Source organism: Exophiala spinifera, assembly GCF_000836115.1.
Source record: "Exophiala spinifera strain CBS 89968 unplaced genomic scaffold supercont1.6, whole genome shotgun sequence".
NCBI lineage: Eukaryota > Fungi > Ascomycota > Eurotiomycetes > Chaetothyriales > Herpotrichiellaceae > Exophiala > Exophiala spinifera.
The window spans coordinates 2291529-2304150 of record NW_015622518.1 but is presented as its reverse complement, the minus strand read 5'-3'; the positions used below and the strand labels follow the sequence as shown (position 1 = coordinate 2304150).

The 12622-nt window shown below is 53.1% G+C and overlaps 6 protein-coding genes across 6 annotated transcripts; 4 read left to right on the top strand and 2 right to left on the bottom strand.

Moving 5' to 3' along the window:
* Positions 1–455: 455 nt before the first annotated feature.
* On the top strand, positions 456–1028 carry PV08_08775 (uncharacterized protein; the record flags this gene model as incomplete). The annotated part of the gene is made up of 1 exon (XM_016383099.1): positions 456–1028. One exon carries the CDS (start codon positions 456–458, stop codon positions 1026–1028), a length of 573 nt encoding a protein of 190 aa, XP_016233802.1.
* Positions 1029–2065: 1037 nt separating this feature from the next.
* PV08_08774 (uncharacterized protein) lies at positions 2066–3272 on the top strand (the record flags this gene model as incomplete). The annotated part of the gene is made up of 2 exons (XM_016383098.1): positions 2066–2435; positions 2485–3272. 2 exons carry the CDS (start codon positions 2066–2068, stop codon positions 3270–3272), a joined length of 1158 nt encoding a protein of 385 aa, XP_016233801.1.
* Positions 3273–4214: 942 nt separating this feature from the next.
* PV08_08773 (uncharacterized protein) lies at positions 4215–6851 on the top strand (the record flags this gene model as incomplete). The annotated part of the gene is made up of 3 exons (XM_016383097.1): positions 4215–4409; positions 4466–4617; positions 4676–6851. The coding sequence occupies 3 exons, from the start codon at positions 4215–4217 to the stop codon at positions 6849–6851; spliced, it is 2523 nt and encodes an 840-aa protein (XP_016233800.1).
* Positions 6852–8245: 1394 nt separating this feature from the next.
* PV08_08772 (uncharacterized protein) lies at positions 8246–8752 on the top strand (the record flags this gene model as incomplete). Its single annotated transcript, XM_016383096.1, has 1 exon — positions 8246–8752. One exon carries the CDS (start codon positions 8246–8248, stop codon positions 8750–8752), a length of 507 nt encoding a protein of 168 aa, XP_016233799.1.
* Positions 8753–9175: 423 nt separating this feature from the next.
* On the bottom strand, positions 9176–10453 carry PV08_08771 (uncharacterized protein; the record flags this gene model as incomplete). Its single annotated transcript, XM_016383095.1, has 1 exon — positions 9176–10453. One exon carries the CDS (start codon positions 10451–10453, stop codon positions 9176–9178), a length of 1278 nt encoding a protein of 425 aa, XP_016233798.1.
* A 663-nt stretch (positions 10454–11116) lies between these two features.
* PV08_08770 (uncharacterized protein) lies at positions 11117–12311 on the bottom strand (the record flags this gene model as incomplete). Its single annotated transcript, XM_016383094.1, has 2 exons — positions 11117–11962; positions 12021–12311. 2 exons carry the CDS (start codon positions 12309–12311, stop codon positions 11117–11119), a joined length of 1137 nt encoding a protein of 378 aa, XP_016233797.1.
* Positions 12312–12622: the final 311 nt, after the last annotated feature.

Sequence of the window (12622 nt, the reverse complement as noted above, 5' to 3'; positions counted from 1 at the left end):
CAAACCTTGGGTAGACTGAAGGACGAAAGTAGTTCCCTCTATGACCCAGAGATCCTCTTAGTCGCGTGGCGTTTTGTAATGAATTCATCGCATCAAGATCAGTTGTTTCCAGAATTCCATCTCTTCGAACGCGATGCCATTCTTACAGTGAGACATCCTGGCCAATGTCTCGTTCCAGATCACATAATGCGCGCTCTCTGGCGATCCTGTCCTTTTGTCTCTTTTATCACTTTCACGCGCGCAGACTTGCACATAAGACTGCTGCGCTTTTCACAATTGACATTGAAGCTCAGCATTGACGTCCAGAACACAATTTTACATCGTTTTGTCCGTTAGGTGTAGATCTCATCTGGCTTCCCAACATGGAGTGGTGCGTCCGGGGGAGGCGCGGAAGGCGACTGCAACGTATGGAACACCCCGGAGGAACACAAACACCATGGACCTGGAAGTCAGCGATGCCCAAGGAGGGTCAGCCGGCGGCACATGGTACCACACGAAACGAGGAACGTAGAACCGACTCTGAAATTAGCACAACACAGAGAATTTTCGAAGACGAGACACGAGAATGCAAGTTGAAGGATAGCAAAGTTCAGGCTTACCCTTCTTATCTCAGGATCCACAATGAGCAAGAATTGCTAGTCAAGGGCAGTACCTGCCAACTTGTGATGACACTGGTCGAAGAAGGTGCATCATCTGCCGAGATATCACGAAAGATAGGAAGAAAGACAAGGACCGAGTACTATTCTGCCAGGGAAATCGCGCAGCTTGTTCAGACTTGCGAAGCGTTGCAGCTGAATGGGTCCTCGCCTCTCGCGACAGCCGATTGGGAGAATGAGCCTATCGAAGGATGGTGGTTCATGGAAGAGGCCTACTGCAAAGCGCTCAGGCGCCAAAAGCCAGTGTCTGAGGAGATTTGCGGTTATGCTTGCAACGAGGGCTGGTGGAAGGACAGACAGAAGCAAGAGCATCGCGACTGGGTTCGTTTTGGAGACAGGTCGATCGGTCCCGAAAAGAAAAGACGAACATGACAAGCTGTACGTAATACCCACTCGAGGCAAAAGAGTACAACTTGGATGCAGAAGATACCGGGCCGGAAATCAGAGAGACTTTTACGACCAACGCCAACGCTGTCAGCATGAGTGGTTGGGAGTCAATTTCGAGCGAGCAATGAGCATCTTCGTCAGTCGCTGGAGGATGGACCGGATCGGTTTGACGTATGGACAGTCCGTCGTGATGGTGCATATCGACTCGCTGACACCATGGCTGGTCTCTCACCAGAACACCCATCACAAGCCGCTCCAACGCTCAATGGTCTCGCTAACGTCAGCGATCAGATCCCCGATACGAGGCTGTCAACGTCAGTTTCACCCATCGCTCGAACCTTCATGCGGGCATCAATCATACCTTCAACGACAGACCTCCTTCAGGCGTGCCAAATTCTCGAGGAGAAGAGAGCCAAGCGACGCCCCGGGGGGAGAGGGGGGGAAGTTCCCCGTTGAAGCAGGATGCCATTCGCCTGCGTCTGAGGTCTGGATAGTGCTTGCAACTGAGATACGAGGCATAAGCGGAGGAGGAGAGACAACGAGGAGAGTCGCAGAAGGGATATTCATGAGGTACGAGAGGTACGTAGAGGTACGTAGAGGCGCGTAGAGGCATGTACTCGCAGAGGCAGCATGCGAGGTGATCCATGCAAACTCAATTCTCGGTCTCCATCACCACGTCCATCCATCTTCCTATCTCATCGGACTTTAGGCCCAAGCCTCACAATCGCGGGGCTCGGCGTCGCCAATCAAGTGCACCAGCCGGTCTGGAAATGTCTGGCCATCTTACGCCTGAGCCATCGATGTGTCTCTCATCCGGCCAACTGCACCAGCCCGACCAGAGCCTGGACATTTTCTCTACATCCCACCCCCGTCTCCCTTTACTGAATGCCTTCGCCCTCGCCATCGCCATGAAGACTCTTCGTCTGCTGCCTCCCTGATCATTGATCATTCCAGAATCTCGGTCTTGACGCCCTTTGACCCAGAGTGGCGCATCGTCTGGTCATGCGAGCATTGCGATCAAAATGACCTCCCATGACGATCGCATGCACGATGTAGTTCACGGCGGCTCTCATACGCCTGCTCCTCCTCCACACATTCCCCTCCAGCCTTCTGTCCTTGATCGCCTCGATCCAGCGTTCATCAAGTTGTACAACACACATATTGCCAATGGTCCTGGTTGGTCCACCGACCTCAACATTTTGCGACAGAATTACTCCTCCCTCTATGCGTATGCAAGTGCGCCTGCAACAGGCGTAGGTGGAATTGGGGAGACCAGGGTGCCAGGATGGAACAAATACCCGGGCGACATCAACATACGTGTCTATGTACCGCCAGGTGAAGAGCTGGGTAGGCGCAACGTGTGGCCTGTACACTTCAATTTTCATGGCGGAGGTAGGAGAACGCTTGTCAAGACGGTGCTGGACAATGCTAACATACACAGGCTGGGCCGTGGGTGACTTGGAGACCGACGCACATCTCTGCCATCACATTTGCGCCTCGGTGCCGTGCTGCGTCATCGACGTAGAGTATCGGCTGATCCCAGAGTATCCGTTCCCAGTTGGCATTATGGATGGCTTCTCGGCCGTGTTACATATCCTGCACAATCACAACACATTCTCAATTGACCCTGACAGATTCACCCTGGGAGGAGAATCATCTGGAGCCACGATTGCTTTGATCCTCAATCACCTGCTCCGAGATCATGGCATGGGTCACAAGTTGAAGGGCGTCGTGGCTGGGACGCCAACCATCAGCGACGTCAAGAAGTATGCGACACCCGACATGAGTCCCTGGCCTAGCATGCGAGAGGCTGAAATCGCGCCACTATTGAACTGGGAGAAATTGAAATGGTTCGACACTTTCAAGTGGATGTCTCTAGCAAGCCAAAACTCGACAAAGCCAAAAGAGCAGAAACGAGACATATCATGGTTTGCTGATGCTATGAAGGCACCAGATTTCCAGAGCCTGGCACCTTTGACCTATCTTGCAACGGCCGAAGTCGACCCCTTACGGGACGAGGCTGAAGCATATGCGAAGAGGGTCGAAGAAGCTGGGAACACGGTCGTCATGAAGAGATTCAAGGGAGTACCTCATCACTTTATGCACATGGATCGCCTACTCACTCAAGGCCACGATTACGTCCAAGACGTTATTCAGCATATACGCCAGTGCCTATACCCACGCCCACCTCAACCCCCGCCAAAACCCTCGACTCCTCCGAAAACCTGAAGAATTGTTCTTTATTAGAACCGACTTACAATCTTACGGGATGCGAGACACGTCCAGACCACCTTGCTAGCTCGCGGTAATGAAGCATTTATGACAACTATTTACTCTAGAGAGGCCGACGGATTAGTTGCGTCGAGGTATCGAGCAGTTGTGAGCAGCTAGACAGCAATGCTGAGCAATCGGCGACTCACCAAACGACGTCCTGTGTTACACACTTCCCGTCGAAGCGACACTCGTTAAGCTTGCTCTCACCATCTACACGGTACATTCTGAGCTACAACCCGTCCTCGGCCATTCCCGAACAGCCCTCAGCTGAGACAATCTGATTTCAACTTCCGAAAATGCGCCTACAGATGTGATATCTTTATGGAGATTTCCAACTAGATTCGTACAATTCAGGGGACAAATTTTCGCAGTCCTTGGTGGCCAAACTCACGCTTGAGCGAGTCCCAGGGCAAGGATCGTTAGCGACGGGGTCCAGCCGAAATGTCGCAACCCGCCGGCCAGGACAAGCAGTACAGCAGAGGTCTTCAACAAGAGAGCGCTGGATACTTCCATGAGACCATGTTCACCCATTTGTTAGCAGTATTTAGACTTCAGTTCCCAGGCTGTCTTAACAAGAACTTTCTCCACTATGAGTTTGATGAGCCTGTTCCTGAGGCAACGGTTCCATTCTGAATGAACGTCTGGACATTCGTTGCGGTTGTTCTTCACAAGGAGCAGCTGGTGAGGCTTGTCGTTGTCGCAGTCGTAGCGAAGCCTCCCTCATTCTTCGGCCTCGTGCGGGGTCGTGAAATTTCTCCGCAACGCAACGCGACGCGCCAGACGCGTCGTTCAATTTATCCATCTCCCTGCGCTCACGTCAAGCGCACCTTCGATATCAAGACGCATGCAACGTATTCGGTCCTTGATGATTGTATTTTCTGAGCACACTGAGTCAAGATGCCGGAACGACCTCCTTTCCATCCTCGTCCTGCTCAACCTCCTGGCCCTACCTATCTCCAGTACTCCCCTGACGGGCAAAGATTGATCGTCGCCGGCGTGGGCAACTTTGCACGCTCGTTCAGGACCGGTGACAATGGAGAGCCAGACCTGCTCCCGGAGACGCACGAGGAGACCTACGCTGTTGCATCAGGGGTATTATCATCCGAGCAAAGAGGTACAATAGATTGCATAGCTGACACGAAAGCCAGAATGAGTACGTGATCTTGGGTTGCGAGGATGGCACAGTATGCGAGTATGCAGTCCCATCGGGAGATCTGAAGCAGATACTCGTCCGAACAACACTGCCTGTGCGGGACATAGCACTTTCTCCTGACGAGAAATGGATTGCAGTTTCAAGCGAGTGGGTGATACGCAAGCCTCCCATACCGTTGCATGGCTGACTGGAGTTGCTCTGACAGTGAACTCGAGGTCAAGATTGTCAATCGACATGATATCGAGCAAATAAGGACTCTTCGTGAACACCCAAAGCCGATCAAGCACCTCTCGTACGACCCCAGTGGGAAATACCTTGCTGCGTCTTGCACAAATGGCGTTATCTACATTTACACCATGGCAGGCCCCGAGCCTAGTCTGCTCCGGACGATAGACGGAGTCATCAATCGCCTGGAGACGGCAGAATCTACGTCGTCAAAGTGTGTATGGCACCCTGATGGAAGAGCATTTGCCTGTGCCACTCAGACACGAGATATCCAAGTCATCTCGGTCGAGGATGGAGCTCACCAGCGAGCCTTCGCAGGAGCCCACAATGGGGATATCACGTCACTGGCCTGGTCACCGAATGGAGCGCTGCTTGCAAGTTCTAGTGCAGATGATCAGCTGGTCATATGGGAGACCAAGACACAAACCGTTCTCAGGAGATTCAACTACGAAAAGATCATCAACCTTGCCTGGCAAAGCACCGGCGAGAACATCTTCAACTGGACCACATCCCAAGGAGAACTCTACATCATTCCTGACTTCTTGAAAGATGAAGCGCACGTCCGCCTCCTCAAAGGACCAAAGGTCACGGCTCCATTCTTCCATGATCCTTTACATGAGAAGACGGCAGCTGTGAATGGTCGGAAACCGTTGGTGAACGGCCAAGGGAAGCGCGCAGGGACACCGGATAGTCTGGACGAGATGCTCGGTCCCGAGGATGAATACGACTGGATCGAGGACGACGACGGTGCTGGCTACATAAATGAAAACGGCAAGCGGACAAACGGCCACCTCGGAGGTGTCAACGGACATTCGGCTAAGCGCAACAAGCAGGATCTCTGGCAACCACAGATCCACGAAGCATTCCAGCCTGGAGCGACCCCCTGGCGTGGCAATCGAAAATACCTTTGTCTCAACCTAATCGGTTTTGTTTGGACGGTCGACCAAGACACGCACAACACGGTGACTGTCGAGTTCTATGACCGCGAAATGTACCGCGATTTTCACTTCACCGACCCCTTTCTATACGACAAGGCATGCCTGAACGAGAACGGCACGCTGTTCGCGTCACCTCCGAAGGATGGGCAGCCTGCTGTGATATTCTACCGTCCCCACGAGACGTGGACGGCACGTTCTGATTCGCGCATCAGTCTCCCGGATGGCGAGGAGGCCACGTGCATAGCGTTGAGCAGTCGGTACATCGTGGCGGTGACGAACAAGAACTACGTGCGTATCTGGACGCTGTTCGGGACCCCAGTTCGCATGTGGCGTATGAAGAGTTCCCCAGCAGTCACCTGTTCGGCGTGGGGAGATTATGTCATGACGGTGGGCAATGGGCCTGTGGGCTCTGATGGCTGTACACAGTTGATGTACAGTATCGACGATGTGCGACGGGACGAGAATTGTCAGAACGAGGACGTCTTGGCCCTGGGGACATTGCCGCCGGACTCGGAAGAGGACGATGTGAGTTTGAAGACCGTTTTCTGGAGCGATTTGGGAGACCCGTGCATTTACGACAGTAATGGGGTTCTGTTGACGTTGGTCCACTGGCGCACTCCGGGACAGGCGAAATGGGTACCCCTTTTGGATACACGGTTGCTGGATCGTCTGAAGGATGGGAAGAAGGAGGAAACGTACTGGCCTGTCGCGGTGGCGGGAGAGAAGTTTCACTGCATCATCCTCAAGGGAGGCGACAAGAGTCCTTATTTTCCCCGGCCACTGCTTACGGAATTTGAGTTCCGCGTTCCCGCGTCGAGGCCCGTGGAGAGAAACGAAGACGATGAGGAGCAGGAAGAGACAAACGCTGCGGCGGCAGTGCGTCTGGAAGAGGCATATGTCCGTACTTCAGTTATGCTTGGTCTGATGGATGATCTCGTCCAGAGCCTAGGCGAGAGGGCTGGTCACGCTCAAAAGACGGAGGTGATGAAGAGGGAAATTGACGTTGACAAGCTCCTCCTGCAGTTGTTGGCCGTCGAATGTCGCGAGGGAGAGGAAAGAGGGATGAAGGCACTTGACATTGTCGGATTGTTGAGGGATAGGAGTGGGAAGATGTTGGAGGCTGCTGCGAAGGTGGCTGGCCGATGGAACAGGACAGTCCTGGAGGATAAGATTCGTGATTATGCCGAACGCAGGCTGATGGGGATGGAGGAGGAGTGAGAATGAAGACCTTGAGATGAAGATTTAATGATCATGGCATTAAAGGCGTGGTGTATTGCAATCTGGAGTTCGGTACGAGTATCCGTCACACTGCGGGAATTTGTGTCTTTTCTTGGATTGAAGAGCAACGGCGTTGTGGTTCAAACTCAGCGGTATCATTACGACCGTGGAACAGACAGAGATACTTGACGACCTGGACAAGTCTGACTCTGAGGAATTCTCCATTAATAGAGTCTGTGTATGTACAACGACTTCCTCCCGCTTTGGTCTAAACATATGTCTAGATCTCGTTGTGTTGTGGTGATGCTTGGCCTGATCTGCATCGGATGTGGAAGACTCCGGGACGGTGCTTAAAATAATCCTGAGCTAGAAAGAGTGAGACGACTACTGACTGTACTCTGTACGTGAGGACCGCATTTCCTTTACTGTTTGACATCAAAGGACAGGCAGAATATGGAGATGTAGTTGACGATCTATCCCAGCAGCCTTGTCATGGGTGACAAAAGCTGTTGATCATCGTCCGAGGATCCTCCCCTTCCCACCATGGATTAAATCCACGCACGGAGTATCGGACGGACAACTGCCGTACGAGTGAGTACACCGTGCGGCTCAGTACCACGGGCTTTTTGTCTGGACGAAATCATGACTCTGCTCAGGTAGGGGTGAGTTGTACAGTCAACCTTGATTGAGAGAGAGCGAGAGAGAGAGAGAGAGAGAGAGAGAGGATTCCTGTTGCTTGACGAATATACAGTACATGTTCCCGGCCCCGATCATCACCTTGCAGAAGGACGGATAGAATATGTATGACGAACATACCCAAAATATCTCTGCCCTCTGCACGCTGTGCCTGCATGCGTGCATGGATGTCTGGAGACCTTACCAAAGAAACAGCAAACTCGGATGCTCAAGCTCCTCATGCCTCAGGGCAGAACATCACACATCGGAACGACGATCTCACAAAACTAAACACTCCGATGCGAATGAAGTTACACCTGGCGTGCTGCTGAGTTGTTCTTGCTCCATACTCCATACTCCATCCTTACCAACAGACACACACACCGCCAAACCACTCCGGCGTCACATGTACGGACAGCGCAGAGCCCTCGTCTGGGATTGTCAGTCGTCAATCGCGCGCTGAGTAACCATCCACCAGCACCAGGTACACGTGTGGAGTTTTCCATACCGGTATAAGGCTGCTCGTCCTTCGTCTGGTCGGTGACGGAGAGTGAACTATATATGACCTCCCCTGCTGGTCCTCGTTATCGCCTCCCTATCCAGTCTACCATATTTTGAATGCTTCTGAAGACGACACTCTTCTCTCCTCTCCCACCAGCCAGAAAGAAACCACGCCCCCGCCAGCTCCGAACGTCTGAGGTTAGAAGGACAGCACGAAGATGAATCCACTCATCGCACTTCGCCACATCACTCGCCTCGCAACCTTCCTGGTCGCCCTTGTTTCCATAGCCGCAGGAGTTCGCTCCATCTTGAAACCAGTCGACTTTGCGACATCGTTCGGATTCCCGCCGTCACGTTCGTCCGGCTGGAGCCACACATCAATCGAGACGCTGGAGCCGTCGGAAGAAAAGGGCAACGTCTACCTGGACCAACAACCCAGCCACGAACCTGCGTACTGTGAGACGACAACCACGGCGACTTCACACGACACGGACCCGTTCATCCCAGTCGTCGGGGTCCGCAACATCGCCCTGGGTCTATCGATACTCGTGTTCGCCGGTCTCAACGAAGCCCACGCCACAGGCATACTCCTGCTCTGTAACCTCGTCAGCATGGCCGGAGATACCATACTGTGTCGTCGCAAGGGGAAGCGGGGATCCGAGATGTCGCATCTCGTGGCTACCTTGTTATTTGCATGGTTGGGAGGGTACAACATTCTACAATGAAGACAGGACGATTTGATATCTTCCGACATGGTGTCACATGTGTACCAAAGGCCAGGCATAGGTAGTCAGACGGGGTCATGACAGCACGGAGCATTTCGCCCGAGTATACGGACTGAAACGAAATAATCTGGGTGGGTTCCAAGTAGTAATAACTACCTGTGGGTAGGGAGGTAAGTAGGTAGTAGGTAATAATGATAATGATGTAGTAGTTCGAAGACTTTCTTTCCAACGGCGTACAAGTTGAATCGTTGTAGCTAAAGTACACCACACATGTAATAGTTCACATTTTGATATGCCCATCTGTCGATATGTCTGCAGTGTACAGTGTATGTACAGACCGGTCAGTTGGATGCGGGCGTCCCCTGGCATCTCTCAGCCTTTCAGACTTTCCGACTTTCCGACTCTCCTCAATCACCCACCCACTCACTCACCACCACCACCACCACCGTACTTGGCCAACAACCCCTTCAACAACCGCATCGCGCCGCCCTTGTACCCTCCACCGCCGAAGATGGCCCAGTGATTCAGGTGATGGTAACTCTCGTACAGCCTGACGCGGTCGTCGTACTCGCCCACCGGTTCCGTCTTGGGGACAAGGGCGTGGTACTCGTTCCAAAATGCGCTCCCGAATCCTCCAAACATGTGCATGATTCCAAAGTCGTACTCGTTGTGGGCGTAGCACGAAGCCGGATCGTATATGACTTCTTCGTAATCATCTTCATCTTCATATTCGTGTTCTTCTTCGTCGTATTCGTCCTCCTCCACCGCCTGGAGGTCAGGGTCCGCGTCGCCGTCACTTGCATATTTGTCTGTTTCTTTTTCCTGGTCATGTCCTCGTGGCGCATGTCCTTGATTTTGTTTCCGTAGTCTTCTTCTGCTTCTTCTCCTCCCAACGAACCGTCCACGAGATTGATTCCCACTCCACAAATCCCCATGCACGACGACCGGGACGATCCCCCTCTTACTGTTGTTACCGTCGCCACGGCCACCACTGACACCGAGATGGCCGTCGCCAAGTAACTTCGGCACGACTTCGCCCGCGACTCTCTCGACGGTCCTCCGCAACTGAGCTTCCGGTGACCCGTTGTTCTTCTCCCCTCGGTCCAAGACGGCCAGCAGGCGTCTCCGGGCGAAGAAATCCGCCCACGACGAGGTGAACGAGTTGTCCTGCTCCGTGTCTCCGCAGCACGTCGGCACGGGGAACCCGAACTGCGGCTCGTCGTGGCCGTCCGGGACAGGGGCGGGCGTCGAATGTAACTTTGCCAGTTTCTCGGCGAGACTCATCCCGCTCCCCGTTCCACTCCTGCCGGTCCCCTTCCCTTTCCCCGATCTCCTTCCACCACCACCACCACCACCGAGATCCAAAAACTCGGTTGCCAGGAAATACCCGCCAGGTTCAAGGTCGAGTCGACCCCATGCGAAAGCCTCGGGACACAAACTTGGCACCGCGTCGTGGATGGCGTTCAAGGACGCATGTTCGCCTTGGAACATTACTTCCGCCCCCGGGGCGGAACTGGTCTTGACGAATATCGACGTCGAGGGCGACTCCGCTGTCGTGGTACTGCTCTTCCTAGTAGAAGTGGTAATCCGGAACGTTGACGAGAATCCCGAGCCCCCATGAGTGGTGATCTTGGAGGAAGTCCCTTCCAGGGACAAGGCGCGGATGATGGCCGGGTCGACTGTCGTTGAGGATGATGGCATCGTTTGTCGCTTGGAGAGATAGAGACACACCTGCACACACACACACACACACACAGAGAGAGAGAGAGAGAGAGAGAGAGGGAGGGAGGGAGGGAGGGAGACACCTCACTCATACCAGACCCAAACAACAAAAGAACAGAGGCTGCAGAATCACGGAGTAATCAAACCAAATCACATCGATTCATCCGGTACATACGAGTATCCCTACTCATCCCTACCTATGCAACCATCAGATGTTGTTCTCAAGGCATGACGCAATGCAAACCAGGCTCGGCTTATTGTTTGCCGACCATGACCACCGGTAACGGAGGCACGAGTACGAGTACGGTTACGACGGTATGAAGTACTGTACTCTACTCTGTACAGTGGTGCTCATTCCATTCGCGATTCGCATTCTTTTGACGCACGGATTCTCATCAGTACGGTTGGCATTTCTGAAAGTTTGAGATGATCCAGCACGGGCAAGTTTAATAAGAATTAACCTTCTGGCCTCCCGTATTGACCTTGCTCATCATTCCGAACTTTAATCGACCATCATCTGCAGTCTATTTCGCCGATTCATTGGGTCCATCCGTCCATGCATTCCAAACGCCGTCGCTATGCAATGCATTCCAATCATCACTAGTAGTCCATTGTCCATAGAGGCTCACGCCGTAACTCGCATCAGCGAGGTCCCCTGCCAGACCCCTTAGGCTTGGCTTCAGCATCGCTGTTGACACCGCTGCCTGCCCCGCTATCGGTCCCTGCGGCCTTCTTCTTGGCTCGAAGTGTTTGTCCCTGACCTTGAAAGTGTGGCTTGACTTCATCGCCGGCTACTGGCTCGCCATTTTCGTCTCTTTTCTGCAGAGGTTTGAATTGGTATCCAAAGAACAATTTCCCTGGAGGTAGTCTGAGTGGTTGAGGTCCGTTGGTCTTACGTAGAACTGGTTGTTTCGGCCAGTTTGTGGATGCACCTGCCACCGGAGTGGATGGATTAGGCGTTGGTGCCTTTGAACCCTTCTTCGAACTCAACTTGTGGCCGGTCGAGAGGAAGTGAGATGAGACGGCCTTGGCACCCGCAGCCGCAGTGGTTGAGGCCGGCGCAATGCTTTCATAGTTGATCGACTGTGCCATTGTACCCTGGAAGTGGACTGGTCCGCCTCGAGGTTTGCCGATGCCACTTCTAGGTGTGCTCGCTCCGCTGGTTCGTTCCGGTGGAACGTATCCGACCGGTGTCGCAAAGTCAACTTCCAGGTCGGTCTCCATGGTCACAATCGCGTGGGCATCTGTGTCCGGCTTGATCTCCAGCACGGCGATATCGTACGTTTGATCATTGTATTCAAAGGTGAATATGTCTCCCTTGGTCAAGCAAGCGAAGTTTCGAAAGGCATTCTCAAGGACTGCTCGAGGATCGGAGATGTCAAGGAAAGCAGGTGATTGAGGTTGGAGTTTGATGAATTTGCCAGGGGGCAGGTCGGTTGACCTGATCTGGAGGAGGTCGCCCGGGTCGAGGTCGAGAGTCTGCATAAGCTGCAAGTCATGTTAGCAATGTGCCAAAGATCCACCAAAAGCCAGTAACAGAGCGCACCCATTGTGGTAGATAGATTCTTCCTTCTTCAGCGATAAATTCCAGAACACCGGCGTGAGTGGTCTTGCCAGCGTTGCCGTTGATCAACTCGAAAAGCATGGGATAGGCAATGTGCAATCTTGTGAGCTTGTCAAGTGCCGATGGCGGTAAGAAGACTTTGCCACCATAGTTGACGTTCTTTCTGTCGGGTCCATTCATCATTATAACGGGGTAACAACGATAGTATTCATCGAATCGTCTCGCGGGCATGCCGAGGGGAGGTCCGCCGCGCATGAAGGATGGAAAGCCCATCATCTCGCCTTGATAATACGACTAATATGGTCAGAGAGTCACGAAGCTTATACAGGGAACGACCTACCATGGTTGTCGCGGAATGCGAAGATGACACGGCTTGAACCAGAGGGGGCCGGCTGAGATATGAGGTGTACGGGTGTTCAGGCAAACGCGACGACAAAGGCACCGGCTCAGGAAGGTGAGGCAGTGTTAGAAACGATTTCTCATGTGAATCAAGAGAATGATTCAAACGAGCCACGAACCACCACGTGCGTAGAGAAATGAACGGAGGGAGTTGATGGTCTCTTTGTCACAACTGCAGATGAACC